This window comes from Crocodylus porosus, unplaced genomic scaffold, assembly GCF_001723895.1.
Source record: "Crocodylus porosus isolate Cpor-Errol unplaced genomic scaffold, CroPor_comp1, whole genome shotgun sequence".
NCBI lineage: Eukaryota > Metazoa > Chordata > Crocodylia > Crocodylidae > Crocodylus > Crocodylus porosus.
The window spans coordinates 6907189-6923223 of NW_017728940.1; the positions used below are offsets into that span (position 1 = coordinate 6907189).

The 16035-nt window shown below is 47.1% G+C and overlaps 3 protein-coding genes across 7 annotated transcripts in view; 2 read left to right on the forward strand and 1 right to left on the reverse strand.

Moving 5' to 3' along the window:
- Positions 1-3036, forward strand: part of SCMH1 (sex comb on midleg homolog 1 (Drosophila)) — a 132716-nt gene extending 129680 nt beyond the window's left edge. For all 4 annotated transcript variants that reach the window (XM_019548036.1, XM_019548037.1, XM_019548039.1 and 1 more), the window contains one exon: positions 497-3036. In XM_019548036.1, the coding sequence (XP_019403581.1) occupies positions 497-622 (126 nt within the window). In that variant the 3' untranslated portion in view covers positions 623-3036. The remainder of the gene's footprint in view (positions 1-496) is intronic.
- Positions 3037-5215: 2179 nt separating this feature from the next.
- Positions 5216-12075, forward strand: SLFNL1 (schlafen like 1). The gene is made up of 3 exons (XM_019547874.1): positions 5216-6472; positions 8247-8921; positions 10714-12075. The coding sequence occupies exons 1-3, from the start codon at positions 6068-6070 to the stop codon at positions 10843-10845; spliced, it is 1212 nt and encodes a 403-aa protein (XP_019403419.1). The 5' UTR covers positions 5216-6067; the 3' UTR covers positions 10846-12075.
- Positions 12076-14202: 2127 nt separating this feature from the next.
- Positions 14203-16035, reverse strand: part of CTPS1 (CTP synthase 1) — a 29715-nt gene continuing 27882 nt past the window's right edge. For both annotated transcript variants that reach the window (XM_019548040.1, XM_019548041.1), the window contains exon 19: positions 14203-15798. The gene's annotated coding sequence lies outside the window, so the exon portion shown is untranslated. The remainder of the gene's footprint in view (positions 15799-16035) is intronic.

The following is a 16035-nucleotide window of genomic DNA, read 5'->3' on the forward strand; positions in this document are numbered from 1 at the left end:
AACTACTACGAGACTGTTTCAGGCTGGACATAAGGAAGAACTTCTTTACTGTCTGAGCCCCCAAGGTCTGGAACAGCCTGCCATTGGAGGTGGTTCAAGCACCTACATTGAACACCTTCAGGAGCAAATTGGATGCTTATCTTGCTGGGAACCTATGACCCCAGCTGACTTCCTGCCCTTTGGGTGGGGGGCTGGACTCAATGATCTTCCGAGGTCCCTTCCAGCCCTAATGTCTATGAAATGTATGAAAGTACCTTATAGTGCATTGAGTCTGGTTTATGAGCTTCTTCCAAATACTCCTGGTAAGTGTTGAAAACGAAAATGACATGAGAAACTAATGGGGAGAGGGATAGAAGAGGTTCCCAACAACTGCTGTTTCCTGGTAGGATGGTGGATGAGTTGGAGAGACATGGGGAGGAGTTTCCCTACTAGAAATATCATGGGTATGAAGAGCAGAGCAGGCCTCACTCTAATGTTGACATTCTCCTGCTTCCAGGAGATCGACGGGAAAGCTTTGCTGTTGTTGCGGAGTGACATGATGATGAAATACATGGGGCTGAAGCTGGGGCCAGCGCTGAAGCTCACCTACCACATCGACAAACTAAAGCAAGGCAAATTCTGAGAGGACTCTTAGCAGGACAACTCCTGGGAATACTGTGCTCCTGTCCGTACACATTCATACTTTCACCTACAGACAGGTACGCATGCACACCCCTTATGTATGTCACAGGCAAACGCCTCTTCAAAAAGCCTTCAGACGACTGCAGGGATCTAACTGGCCACCCACCTGACCTTGCTTCCACAGCCAGGAGCACAATGGGCATTTGAAGGGAAACAGAACCCTGTTGGCTGCTTGCAGATTAAATAGAATTTGACTCATGGATATCTCAAAGTAAACAGAAGAGCTCTTTTTTTGTTCCTCAGTGGATGCTTCTTTGTGGAGTCCCCAGTTCCTCTACATACCTGGGGCTGAGAAGATGCTCTCTGTTTGGACGGGATCTCTGGCAGAGCTCTTCAGCAGCCAAGCTGCTCCGTGCTGCATCTTTTCCCTAATACTCCCCTGCAGGACTATATTGCTTTCTGTCACATTCCCTCCCCTATTGTGCCCCCCTGCACCCTGGGCCTGTCTGTCTTGGGCCATCTCTGTTTCCTTGTTGCCTCATCTTGTGACAGATGGACAGTTTCATAACAGAACCTACCATGTTGGACACTGCACTCTACTGTGCCATTCTGGACAGGCCAGGCTCTGAGAGAGACGGCTTTTGGGATTTAATATCCACTCTTAGCAACACTATGGCTAGCTTTGAAGTGTCTACACTCTGCTTAGCCTTCCATGAAGGGATGTAGGGCCACAGCACATGGCATAGGTGCGCAGTCTGCTAGTCCTGCTGTCTGGACAGGAAAACCTCTTCTCTTGGCTGTGCCCACCTCCCCATGGAGATTTACCTGGTGGACTTTCTAGTGCTTGTGTCACTGAGGTGGAGAAATGCCTTTGTATTTATTCTTGATGAAGGCAGAAGCACAGCTGAGAGAGCTGGTGGGTAGATCCTCTTTGTCAGTATACTGAACAACTGACGTTTTACAACACAAAGTAAGCGGTAAGAGAAGAGCTATGAGATGTACCACCACCATCCTGCCCCCTGGCAGATACCTCTTAACTCACGTTCAGTTGAGCAGAGGCTCCACCTGGCACAGGCTTTGGGCTTTCTGTTGGATTCTTCTCTCCCTTTTTTTTAAGGAGTCGTCTGTTTGAAAAAAAACCATAATGAAATGTTTTGCATTTTTTGTTGAAATTGCAATCCTTGAGTATTTTCCCCACAAGTGTAAAGGTCCGTCTCTGAGTGGTACCATTAGATGCTCTGGGCCTTACCTCGCTGTTTCATTGTGTCACAGCTCAGCAACATAGAGCAGGTGCTGCTGAGAGGCACGTCAGATCAGAGCATTGAGTGTTTTGTAATAGGATTGCAGCCTGTTAAACAGGCTCCCTTTTCCTGAGGGGAAGTCTTTTCCAGCATCAGGGAAGGCATGTGTGTCTCCTAAACTGTTTAATATATTTATTTTTAGTAGCACTTGAGCAGTGACCCTCTGTCCCTCATCTGATTTACTGCCTCTGTAGCAAAATGAAATGGAGAAGAATTTAAGCAGAATCCACCAACCTTCCCCCATTGCTGGGGCCTCCCTATCAGTGGGCTCCTGGAACCTGCTTCCCTTGTAGTTAGTGGGCGCATGCTCCCTGTCACAGCCGTTAGATCCCTTCCATGGAAAACAGGGCTGCAAAATCCCCTGGAGTATCTCATGTCCTGGCCTGTGACAAGCAGAAGGAAGAGCTGCGCCTGTCCTTGCTGTTCAGGTGAAACAGTATAGAGGATGGATGGACACACTCGCACTCACTCTCTATCTCTCTCCCCCTCTCCCTCCCTCCCCCTTTTCCTGAGGGGAAGTCTTTCCCAGCATCAGGGAAGGCATGTGCGTCTCCTAAACTGTAAAAGGGATGGGACATAGGAAATATCTTTTGCAAGCACTTCTTTCTTTTCTTGCCTTTTGCTCTCCTTTTCCCATTCTTTTTAAGAGGAAGTCTTACATGTGCATCCCATTATCACTCCCTCACCCCCCAAAACCCAGAATCTCTGTACAGCTGTAGCAGTTGTGCAAAAGGCTCCGAAGGGGAAAGTGTCAAGGAGGACCTTATGCCCCAGGTTTATCCCCCAAGGGAAACTTGAAAAGATCTATATGTCACAAAAACTTTTTGTTGATAAAAACAAGACCTCTGCCAACATCCCAGCTGCACCATTCCCGAACATAGTGCAATGAAATGGGAGGGGGCTGTCCCAGCTGCCTCTGAGGGTTGCTGCCAGCATCCGTCTCGGTCCAGAAGGCTCTGCCCTGGTTTTTACATTTCCTTTTTTTTTTTTTTTTCTCTGTCCCATTGCAGACAGGTCTCTCTTGTAAGCAGGTCCCAAGTGCAGGTTCAGCCCGTGCTTTCCTCTGCACTTATTTTATGTTGATTGGTTTATAAATAAAAGAATAACTACATTCTTTGCGGGCTGGTTTTGTGTGTTTGGTTTTCTGTGGCCCTCGCACAGACACAGCTGGCTGGTGCTGCTTTTTCTCTACTGCTGATCAGTGGACAAGCAATGGTCTTGGGTAAGGAGTCGCAGCCCTTGCCAGATACTGGCTGCGGTCATGTTCATGGAAAGGGCTGGTGTGTCCCACACATTTCTCAGTAATTGAGCATCGTATCCCAACTAGTAAATACCTTCTCACTGTTTTTTCTCCTGGCCTTCCATGTTCCTGCCTCACATTCAGCTGTTAAGACACTGGGTGCAACAGCCTGCTTGTGTGTCTGAGCCACAGGAACTGTGGCAGAAGCTCAGAGCAGGCTTCAGTAGGCACATCCACATGTTCATTAATGTGCATAGTTACTGCACATTAAATTTAGTCCTTGTATGACCAAGTACTAAGTCAGTGCACAGTAATTGGTGCTACTACGCAGTAGTGCTGATGCACGGCTTTTTAGTGATGCCAACTGCACAGCAGCTTAACACTACTGCATATTAATGTATTGGCATGGTTTTTGCCCTACACACAAAGTGTGCAGCAGAATTAGGCTACTGAGCAGTTGAAGTACAGTGTAGATGTGCCCACTACAGCAAAAACCAGCCTCCACCCACAGCCCCATGATGATTAGGGGATTTATCCGCAAAATATACCAGACAGGTTTCTGGCTACACCCCTTCCTGCAGAACTCCCAGACTGCCAGCACCCAGTGCATCATGTGCTTCACGCAGTGCATTCCCGCTGCCCTGAGCTGCTTGCTGTAGCTGCTGTTTACAGACTTCCCTGCTTTCCTGCCAGAAAGCAGCCCAGTCCTCCCAGACTCCAGGGCCTTTGAGACAGCTTCTTGTTGCTCTTGTATCCTGGGGGGGGGCGAGTGTCCCACTGAAGCAGGTGCTGGACTCAGAAGTCTGCTACTTCACACATCCTGCAGGACATTTTCAGGTTGGTGAACAAAATGCGCTTTTTTTTTTTTTAAAGTGCTACTCAAACCACTTTTTGACACCATAGATTCATAGATGTTTGGGTCGGAAGAGAGCTTAGCAGATCATTGAGTCTGACCCCTTGCCCTGGGCAAGAAAGAGCGCTGAGATCAGACAGCCCAAGTCACGCGCCTGTGTAGCCTCCTCTTAAAGACTCCTGATTTTTCCTTGGCTCAGATGCATCACTGATTGTGCTCAATGACATCACAATCCAGAGCACTGGTTTAGGCTCACATCCTCTCCCAGCAACAGTGGGCAGGACGGAAGAGCCCCTATGTTGGCTTGTACCTGGATTGACACACATGGGGCTTCAGAAGGTGACCAGACTCGAGCCTTTCGATCCTGAATAGGTGACTGTCAGCCTTTTCATGGTAACTCAGCAACTAATTGCTTGCTTTTCTGAGATTGCTTGGTTCTAAGGGTCTGGAGTTTACTCCAAGCCCCTGAGTCCGTTGAGACTCTTCAGAGACAGACACCAACTGTAGTATTTCCTACCCTGGGGCTTGGGTAGTAAGCATTTAAGCTGTCAAGACTCCTTGTGATTAGTCAGATAAGATGTGCTTGTCCTTTCTTGTTAAGAATTTGCATTCTCTTAGTCCCAAACATTATGCAAATGCCTGGAAATCTTAGGTCGTGCTCTGAAGATTTTACAGACTAAGATGCAAAACAAGAGGAGAAGAGGTGGAGCTAACTTAAAAAAATAGGCATTAAGTTCCAAGCCGTGTCCCCAAAGAATAAAACTCCTTCTGAGTGAGTCGGAAGAAAGGTCAAGACTGAGGATTAATTTAGGGATTGTCTTCTTCGAAGAAGTGACGCTGGGCACGACTACATGAGACGTTTACTGCGCAGCTGACTAATTAGCGGCACAGTAACCGTTTTGGCATCTATGCTTGCATCCCTATTAGGCTGGAGTAAACTAACTTAGTATGCAGCAGGATAGTACTTGTAAATACAAGTCTGTTCTGCTGCAGAGTAAAAAAAACTCTGCAGCAGCACTCAGGGCAATCCTTTAAAGGATTTAGGTGGCTATGTTCAAAATTGTGATCCAAAAAAACCTCACTCCTCTGCTGCCTGATAAGTGTCTGTAAGGCCCTAGAGTTGTGCTTCTGCACTTGCCGAGAAGTGCTCTTGATGTGAGCAGCTTATCACCTAGCTCCTGTCTATGCCCAAACAGGACCCATAGATCCTGGCATTCCTCTGCCTACCTTCCCTAAGAGGCTTGACCCAACAGCACTCCCAGAGCATGGTTAGCAGATGCTGACAATACCAGGCTCCACACAAATGCTGTAGTAGCTATTTTCTTTTCAAACCCAGCTGGAGGAAGAGGTGCTTCTGTCCACCTCCTAGGCAGACCCTCCTGGGCACTGCTGGGGGTGGGGGTTGGGGCTCAGGGATTGCAGCTCTGTGGGGAAGGCTCCCTCTGTGGCACGTAGGGAGCCTGAAAGAATTGCCAAGAAGCGTTATGACATGCAGTGAGGAGTTGATCAGACCAGCACCTGGTCTGGGTTGGCCTGGCCATGAATTGGGGCCAGGAGAACACAGCAGGTGATGGTGTGTGAATGTGGAGAGAGAGGCAAGGGCAGGGACATGGGAGAGGAAGCCTGGAGCAAGGGTGGGAATATGGTGAACAGGAAATGATTGGGCACATGGGGCCAGGACTGACCACTTAGGGGGAGTGACAGCAGTTGGGAAGGAGCTGACTCCAGGAGTCTTCTCTCCTCCTGGATCAATTCTATAGAAAATAACGGCGTGTAAAAGCTCTTGCTTCCCTCCCGACATACCAGAAATCCCTAGCAGGAGGGTTAATGGCTGCCTTGTGACAGTGTTCACAGATTTTTACTCCACAGATGGCAAAATTCATGCAGATTTAGCATGGTGGCCCACCAACGAACAAGCCGTCCTGCAGCAAAGCAAAGCCAACAGCAAATGGAAAGGGACAGGTACTAATCTCGTTGCCTGGCTGCTGGAGCAGAGCAGCATTCCTTCTCGAGCCTGCCTCCAAGGAGCCCTCTGCTCTGGAGCCTCGAGTGATGGACAGTTTGTCAGAGCCACCAGTGGAGAAGCCCTTGGCAAAGGAGTGTTTAGAAGAGCCTGCGGACCAAGGGCTGGTTGGCAGGACTCACTCCTATGTGTTGTACATTGGGAATTTGAATCCCAAATACTCCCAGGAGGTCCTCCGCAGCATGCTGAAGGACATCCTGGGCACAGCCACCATCACCCTGCAAAGGCACGACATTGAGGTGGTGAAGAAACCACGACAGGCCTACGCATTTGTTCAAGTAACAACTGAGATGGACCTCGAGTGCATCCTGAAGCAGCTCCTGGTCACCTCGGAGGTGGAGCAGGAGCTGGTGAAGGAGCTTGTGATGAAAGGAAAAATGCTGGTGGTGGGGGATGGCAGGAGAGGATCACCTAGTGCAAAGGAGTGCAGGGAGGTAGGTGCCACCACAGGGCTGTCAGTCTGTGGGACCAAGAGAGGCAGGCATGAGGGTAGGGGAAAGCAAACAGCCTGAGTGGGCTGACTGGGAAGGGTGGGGCTGGTGCCCTTAATATTGCCAGGAAGCAAAGCAGAGGGGAACCTGGCATCCACAAGTTTCCCCAGTGCATAGAGAGCAATCCTCAATGCCTCCTTCTGAGCTCAATACCCCTTCCCTTTCGGAAATCAGCATTGCACCTCCCAAGTTGCCTCACCCAAAGCCTGAGCACACCTCAGGGCTTGTCCCCCTTGCACAGCCTGAATGTTAGTTGGGCCTGGCAGCATGCTCTGTGTGGCTTCGCTCTGGAGTGGGGCGCAACCTTTCCACCAGCACACCTGTCTGCCTCGTTGGTGATGTCCCCCTTCATGGGACTGCCACTCTCCCGTTTATGCTGAGACGTATCAAAAGGGAAATCTGGTCCCTGCATATGGCAGCATGAGCTTTGGGAGTAACACAGACCCACCTCCATCCACCCTGAGGAGGTAACTATTACCTTTCTCAGGTTACTCCTTGGTGGTTGCCTTCCAAAACACTTAGGAACTCAGTTACAGATCATTGCCAGCATCCCTCGCTCATTCAGCCCCAGTGCAGCAAAAGGTGGGCAAACCATTGTATAAAATAGCCATAAAAATATTGCCGAAATGTTCACTCTCTTCCCCAAGCTGATAGAAAAATCAAGCTAACTCATCCCCTAGAATATGGACTGTGGGGAAGAGACCTGCATTGCTCAGGGAGATGGGACTTGAGAGTCTAACACATGTCCCGCTTTTACCTTTACACCCTGGCTCCACTTCTCCCTCCCCTCCCACTGAGATCAGAGGGGAATTTCGTACATTTTATGACTAAAAGGGATCAATGTGACCCTCCACTCTGAGCCCACCAGAGAGCAATGTCAAGTGGACTCTGAATCCAAGCCGCTAACCTGGGGTTGAGATTCAGACCAGGCTTCCCGCTCTGCTTGTAGAGCAATCGTGAACTTGACCACCATAGGGTTGAGAGCCATTTCAGTGACTCAAGATCACATGTGCTCTGTTCACAGTAAAAAGATAAGTTCGCTTAATGCAGCACTGCTGGCTCCCTTGGGACCTGATAGTCAAGCTGGGTGGTTTTCTCCTCTGCCATTGCCACCAATAGTAAAGACTTCACACTGAAACCTATGGGCTTGTGCAGAAGAAAGGGGTGAGCACAAACTACACCGTTCAGCAGATGACACACAGGAAGGCATCACCGCCAGTTCCCTCTCATGGGCTGTGCTGGTCCTGCTGGGCTTAACTGCAACCAACTGTGCAGACCCTGAAGTTGGCAGCTGTGACGCACAGAGAGGACGGGGCCCTTTCTACTCCATCCTATGCTGCGGCAAGCTTGCTTTTGTGGGGTGCCGTGGGTTATTTCCAACAGAGGCTAATTGGTAACTGTTCAGATACCCAAGTAAAATATTTCTTTCCTGCATAGTCCTTCTCTGAAAACAGGAGGACTTGGGCAGTAGAGCAGTGTTTCTTTGTGAAGTTTCGAGCCTCTTTTAGCCAGTAGTTAACCCCAACTCTCCCTCTCTTGACTTCCTAGCCGATCTTGTAGGGATTCTCCTGTTTCACTGAGGTTTAATCCAGTCCACAATGCAATTGAAATAAGAAAGTCTGCATGTGTCAAAGAATGGCTATTCAGGCTGGGACCTCTCCTGTGCTGCAGCTGTCGCCTCAAGTGTGTAATATTTAGTATTTCTGGTTTTGCACAGAATGACCCAGAAGTGAACAGCGCCAGCCCCTTGCAGCGTGCTGAATCTGACAGGCGCAGGATACAAAGGGCAGAGGAAGACCAGGCCAGCCACAGCCACGAGGTATCCCCTCACACCCGGAAGCAGGCAGAGCGGCCATCAGCATTTCTGAGTGGCACCAGGTCCGACAGCGCCATTGTCCGGAGGGAGATCGTGGGCCAGGAGCGCTTGTTCTATGGGGCATTCATGGGCAGTGAAAGCAGGAATGTGGAATTCAAGCGGGGCAGCGGGGAGTACCTGAGCGGGACCCTCAAGTACCATGTCCGGAAGTATGCGTGCGCCTTTCTCAACAGCGAAGGAGGCAGCCTGTTTGTTGGGGTGGAGGACAGTGGCTTTGTGCATGGGGTCAGGTGTGGGCATAAGGAGGAAGATCGTGTCCGTTTGCTCATCGATTCCATTCTCAAAGGGTTCAAGCCACAGGTGTTCCCCGATGCCTACGCTTTGACCTTCATCCCAGTGATCAAAGCCGAAGACACGGGGATCTTCCTGAAGGTGGTGCGGCTCAGCATCCACCCACCCCGACCACAGGGAGAGGTGCTGCTGTATGAAACGGACCAGGGAGAGGTGTACCTGCGCAGGGATGGCAGCATCCAGGGGCCGCTCTCTGGAAGCGCCATTCAGGAGTGGTGTAGGCAGGTAATGGATGGTCAGTGCTGGGCTAGCACAGAAAATGTCTTCCTAAAGCCAGGGCAAACCTGAGTTGCAGCCAGCACTCATACTGGATGCTTCCCTGGAGCCCCACACATTGAAGGGCTGATGAGATGAAATTCACCCCTGGGCAGAGGTCAGCACAGGGATGAATTTCACGAGATGCAGCAATTCCCAAAGTGAGTGGGACCTCATCCTTCAGCTTAGCCTAGAAGAGATGTTCTCAACTGCTACCCCTTGCTAATCTATCAAATCATAGACACTGGGGGTATGTGGTTAACGACCCTTCCTCACCATGCCAGCTGATACCCAGTTTCTCCATGTCCAGTGATATTTGCCCCTTTCTATTGTCTTTTGCCTTTTGCACAAGAAACATCAAATGAAAGAGCCACCTGGGCACAAGGATTATTCAAGCTCTTCAGGTGGGGGGTCTGAATCAGTGGCTCTCTCCTGTGCTGTGGCTGTCTGTGCCACTCCAGCAAGGTTTCCTAACTGTATCCAACATGCAAGGCTCAGGTGTAAGAGTGAAGTGTGCTGCCAATTTTAAATAGAAAAGAAGTGGGACTTGGGCACCCAAAGTTTGGAAGGCAGTGGTAACAGTCGATCCAGGGGAGGTCTACCGATGTGCAGTTGCACCACTCCCTCCCTCCCTTTGATCCCTGCTCCACACGAACTTTAAAACCAACCACCTGGGAGGGGCAGCAACCTTTCAATTCAGGCCCTGCTGATCATGGCTTATCACACCCCTGAATCCTACTAATTTGTCCATTCCACGGGCGTAAGCAACCCTTTTAATGGTCTGGATGATTTGCTATTCAAACTATCCTTTCCGCTGAAATTTTGCTGTTAGTCATTCCTGGTAGTGTTTCTCATCTATTTCACAGCCCTACCGACTATTTTTAGAGTGTCTCCCTCAGCCAAAGTATGTGGAAGGAAGATCTTGTACCTGGTATTACAGAAAACAATCCTGGTGCTTGGCCCTGTTCCCTCTGAGAATCAAGCTAACTGATCCCTCAGCATATGGGCTATAGGGAAGAGACCTGCGTTGCTGGCAGCCAGCACAATATCCCTGATAACAGCACAAGACTTTCTGGTGGTTTATTTCCCCCTCTGTGCTGTAACCACTACTCATTCTGCGGCACTTTTCATAATTATTGTTGCCCAAATGTTCTGGCTAATTTCTAATGTGGGCCATTACACCAAGCAGCCAACCACCTGCAACCTGCTCCTGATTACATAGAAGCATTAAACTTCACCTAAAGAAAGGTAGACTGAACTGCCCTTATTATCCATAGCCTTCCAGTCTTTAGTGCTGCCCTGTTCATTACTGTCGGTTTTTTTCCCCCCCAGCAAACATGAGACAGGGAAAATAAATAGCTCAGAGGTGCACTCATTTGTAATAGAGAGAACAATAGTGTGTTAGTTTAGAAGCGGGGCAGCGTGGCAGACTAACCTTGGATACTAACTTCAGAGGCAGAAGCTTTAGGAGCCCAACCCCGTGCTCTCGTAGATGTTAAGGGATGCACTGTTTCTGCAGCTGGCCATCTTTAACCTGAGCACAAATCACTCATTTTCTTTTCCTGCTCTCATACTCTTCTAGCCTGTTGTCCTGACATAATCTCTGCAGAACCATGTCAGGCAATCACCTGTGACCATTGCAAATCCCACTAGGTATCAGCTTCCTTAGCTACTGTACGGGAAATGGGCCCACACAGGTGATAGTTTAGCTTCTGTGTGGGTCTCTCAATGAAATAGCTATTGTGCCGTTGACCATCTTTAGAAATGGACAGCAGAAGTCAGGAAGCTGGAGGAGAGGATACAGACACTGGTGAAGGAAAATGAGAAGCTACAGCATCAAGTCAACCAGGAGCAGAGTGCAAATCCCAACTCTAGATTCTGCACCATGGTGTGATTCAGCAGAGGCACAATGCTGCCAGAGTCAAGTGGGCTCAGGAAGGGAGAAGCAGGTAGGAAAAGGGGGAGGGGAAACACTTTGCGTATAGATTTTGAAAATTCATTTCACTAAAGAGCATTAGCTCAGTAACTCAAGCAATAACTTCACTTGGCCACATATTAGTTGCAGTCCTACAATTGATGCTTTATGGTAGAACATTTGTTATCTGAGTTTGACTGAACCTGTAATGAGGCAGGATGGCTTTACACCCTTGGGAAGCCACTGATAATTCTGAACATTGTATTACATCTCCAGGCAGTTGGCAAGAGAAGGTACTTACCTCCAGGAAGTGCAGTTCTTCAAGCTGGCCTAGTCAGTTATAGCTAAACAGCCACCACCTGAGCATGTGCTTTTGGTGCTTTGACCTGGTGAGGGATGTCAGCAACGCTACAATAGAGCACTGCTGTTCAATTTGGCACCCAATTTTCAGCTAGGTCTGTGTTTTAAGTCATCAAACATGCACAAGTTGTCCCCTGCCTTACAATTTCAGCTGCTTCACAAGCAGGGGAGAACATTTCTTGGGCCCTGGTGGAGTGGAGTGAGCCTTGCTAGCTGGTGGGAGAGGTACCCTGGTAGTAGTGCAATGCAAGGCAGTATCTGTCCTGATGGATGGGCTATTTAACTGCAAAATCTAAGGCTTCCTTGCCTTCCTTACGGTTTGGTGTTCCCTGACCTCAGCAATCATTTAGATTTGTCCTTGGATGGGTGACTGGGGTTTACTGTGGGATGACCCTACCTGTGCCCTAAACTGCGTTTGTGTTTGATACTTGAGAGTAGATGGCTCAGATGCTAGGTTTCTTTGGCCTGGAGCTGATGCTCAGACAGTTCATGCTGGAAATGCTGAAAGCCAAGGATGGTTGGTGTTTGAGATCTCAGCACCAAGGCATTTCAGATGGCTTTTTTGCAACGGAGCCTGCAGTACTGTCTGGTCACTGGGGGACTTCAGTTGATACTGTTCTTGACTCAAACATGGAGGATGTCTCTTCTCCAGGATCAGATGCAATTCTCATGTTTTGCTCAAATCCAATACATTTTGAGGTCTCAACTCCTGACTTGAGTGCAAAAGGAAGAATGGCAGCATATGGGATCCCTAATGAAGATACCCTCTCAGGCCTTGGGGAGGTTGTATCCATTGTGCTCACTGATAAAAACCAAAACCTGTATAAAACCACTGCTTCGAGAACAGGACTTAAAGCCTCTGGGTTTAGTTTCCCGTGACAGCTGTTAATGCATGCATGTGCAATATATTTGCGCAGTACAGCAGGGTGTGGGAGGTTCTGTCCCTCCCCACCCCTCACTTTGGGAGATCATTACAAGGAAATGAAGAGGGGCTGCTTTACAAACAACATTTAGGCTGTACCCCCTTGCCACAGATTGTACCAGGGAACTGAGGATGGGGCATGAAAGCTCTGCCTTTACACCTGTGAGAGGTGTATGGTTCAGCACATGGAGTATGTGGGGTTCACAAGGACACTACTCAGAAACTCCAACCTCACACTCAGACTATTTCACATGCAACTCGCATGTGAAACCCTAAGCTTTAGCAGAAATATTTTCAAACTACTTCAATTTGGACACTTGGAAATCGAGTATGCAGATACAGAGTTGGCCAGGTGCACTCCTCACACAAACTTGAGACAGTCTTTTTGCCTTGGTTAACAGCAGCAGCTCAGAGTCCCAGGCCAGCCACACTACTGACATCCCTGCATATACATTACTGCTACAGTTTTCAATAAAGATGGGAAAAAAGCAAGGCAAAGCCCATTTTACCCATTCTGAAGTGCAGTAAGATAGCTGGAAAGAAAATGCCAGTCTATGCCTCAATAAAGAGAATGGAAATCATTATTTAGCTACATCTTTTATTCCCTGTTGAAAAAATGTGCCCCACCTCATAAATCCCATTTCTTGCTGGATTTTATTAATACTGGAGGATGGGACATCGATTTTTCCACAAGACACTACTGCACAGTAGTGCTAAGTTACTGCACAGTCAGCATCTTGTGTAGATGTGGCTAATGGGTAGAAACACTTCTCTTTTGGGCCACTGAACACAATCCCAGGCTGGAATTAGGAACGTCAGCGCCAATGCTCATAGACGGAACAAGAATTCAGTGACTTACGATTAAAAGTCCTAAAACCCAATCTTCAGCAGTAGATGAACTAGATTTTGCTTCTGTATAAAACCTCAAGGAAGTGGTTACCACTGACTACTTTGAAATTCAACAAAAAGGAAAAAACAGCAGTCAGCCACATGGAAATGAGCGCTTGAGAACACGGGGAGCCTGCTACAACAGCAGCTGATTAAGAGCTGGAGCACTTACTAGAAAAAAATCCAATCCTAATGAAGGAAAGCCCAGGGTTCTGTGAATTATGCTTAAGCTATAGCCCTAGTGACACCTGCAGAAACTCTCACTGACTTCCTTGTGATTAGAGTTTGACTTTCAATTCACAAAGCATGCAACAGGAAGGCAAGCTAGTCTGAAGTCATCTTATCAGCTACTAGCCATACAGGATGTAAGTGGTGACTACAAGAACGGGCAGAGGCAGGCCGATTCAAAAATAAACAGCAGAGAGGTGCAGGGGGAAGGAAAATGGAAGACAGAAAAGTGGTTCCTGTTCTACACTTGTTTCCATCCATGACAAAAATGAGACGCCAGATTTCACAAGCTGTTTGGCAGTGTCAGTAGGGCTGCACCAGGGATATTTTAGTACTATATACAGGCACCATACCAAAAAAAGATGATCACCCCAAAGGACAGCCCATTTGAAGCAGTGGGCAGAGAGTTACATTTAGATTATACAACACACTTTACTTTACACTTTAGTCTGTTTCCTGGAATCCAAGAGAAACTCAGTAGCCTCTTTGCAATTTTTATTACTATTTTACAAATTGTGATTAAATTAGTTATAAACTTCCAGCCAAAATAATAGAAAATATTCTTAGAAAAGAAAATAAAGCCATGGCAAAGATACAGGAACCACTCACTATTCGCAGGTTTGGCATTCCCAGTTTCAAATCCTGATGAACGCCAAACCCACATTTTAAATACACTTTATACACTTACAGAAGTTCCTCGGGAGCTCTGCTCTTGCTGCCGCCGGGCTCCTGCTGCCGGAGCCCTGCCCGCCCGCCCCCCCCCAGCTGCCAGGGGCACTGCGTTCATGAATACAGTGCCTTATTCGCGGATTTCGCCATTCGTGGGAGATACGAGAACGTATCCCCCGCAAATGGCAAGGATGGCCTGTACTATGTGAGGTCACATTGTTAAAGAATTAGCCAATTTATGGCGTGTGTATTTCAATATACAGAACATATAAATTGAATTAATATTTATTATAGGACTGTTATAATGGCACATACATATCATTCAACAAATTCTTACCAAGATTCTTGTCAAGAATAACAGCTTTAAACTTTTAAAGAAAAGTATGTTCTATCAAAGAATAAAGCATGGAGGGCTGTAATGAGGGCATGGTTTTAAGTGAGATTTCACGTTATTAGAACATGAGTTTGGGAGTCGAACTGTGCAAGGGTTACTACTAAACTGTTTGAGACATACAGCTTACCCCACACTTTAATGAACTGAAGAGTACTCAATCTGACATTAAATAAAGAAAATTTCTTTCTTCTAGTTACTGAAGACCAACTTTGTTGCTTACACTGTGACAAAAAGCTGAAAAAGGGTATCACATCACGTTTCCCATCAAACCATTTCCATTATCTCATCCCCACCTTTGTGCAATTTTGAGCATAACATCACTGGGCAGTGCACATCTAAAGATTAAATTAAATGATGTTCCAAGCAAGTTGCTACACCCATCCTTTAGGAAAACAGCACTGTATGTGACAGTCTCAGTGCAGAAACACACACATTCCTGCAGTACAAAGGAAAGGAAAGACCTGTCTTTAAAGAGTTAAAAAAAAAAAAAAAAAAAAAAGGAAAGAGAACCTTGAACTGTTCAAAATTAGAAGAATGTGTTACGATTCAAGGCAGCATATGAAAAACAAATCACTCTCTTTTCTTCAATACCCCCTTGATGCAAGGAGTTAAGAATTCCCAGCCCAATAAGCAGCACCAGCAAATGCTGGCATTATAAAGGGCTAAAAATAAAAAAAATAAAAATCACACTACATTCAGGCAGAGATGGGTCTTCCTGATCCTGTGGCCTTTTCACATGATCACAAGTTAATTAAATCCCTGCAGAGAAAAACGTCACAGTTTGAATCAGCTGATTATGTCCAAAACTAACTCTTCTGTGCCAGGAGTAAGGTTTTCCTGGTTAAAAAGTTCTTTGCCAACAATAAATGCATGAAAAAAACCACCAGTACTGAAGTGTATTAAACACCAGTTTTAAAAAGACAGGCTGCATAAAGCAGAATAAACTGACATCCCAACTTCTGCAGTACACCTTAAGAGCAGATTTGAAAAAAGCTGCAGAATTTAATCTTCTCCAGATAGTACACCTGTACGATAATACCTGTGCTGCTCCAAAACAGATGGCTTGGAGGAAGCAACCTAAACAGTAATGTTTCCAAGTACAAATTCATGCTAGTATTACCATGCATCATTAAGAAATTGTGTGTGGCTGGATTTTCCCTAGCATCGTCAATCCCATCTCAGCACCTAGCCTTCTTGACTTTGTTTCTCTTCTCAAAGGTGGTAATAATGGCAGAGAAGGCCTGGAGCTGTATGTGCCATGATGAGGTCGTCTTAGGGAGTAACCAGGATCCATAGAGAGGGCCATAAAACAAGAAAAAAAGAAAGTTTGGAAAATAAAATGGGGACAAAATTTCGTAACAAAATTAGAAAAGCATAATTTTAAAAAGCTCAAAGCTGATAGTTTCATGCTATTGCTGTAAGAACGCCTGGAAGTCTAAAGGAAGGCTCTTCTCTTCTGGTGAAGATCGACCTAGAGAGGGAGACAAAGGGAGGAAATTACCTTTGGTTGAGAGCAGGAGAGTGAAAGTGCATAGCCCAGAACGGATTCAGCTTGGCCTGCAGTGGCATGACTAAGTATAGTGCTCTGCATTTGCCTTTACTCAAGCAGCACCCTGTTAGCCTCTAGGAGCATTACAGGACTGTTTAAGAAGAAATGCATTATATATACCTCCTTGAAAACAAGTTCACTCTATGAAACAGCATTAAA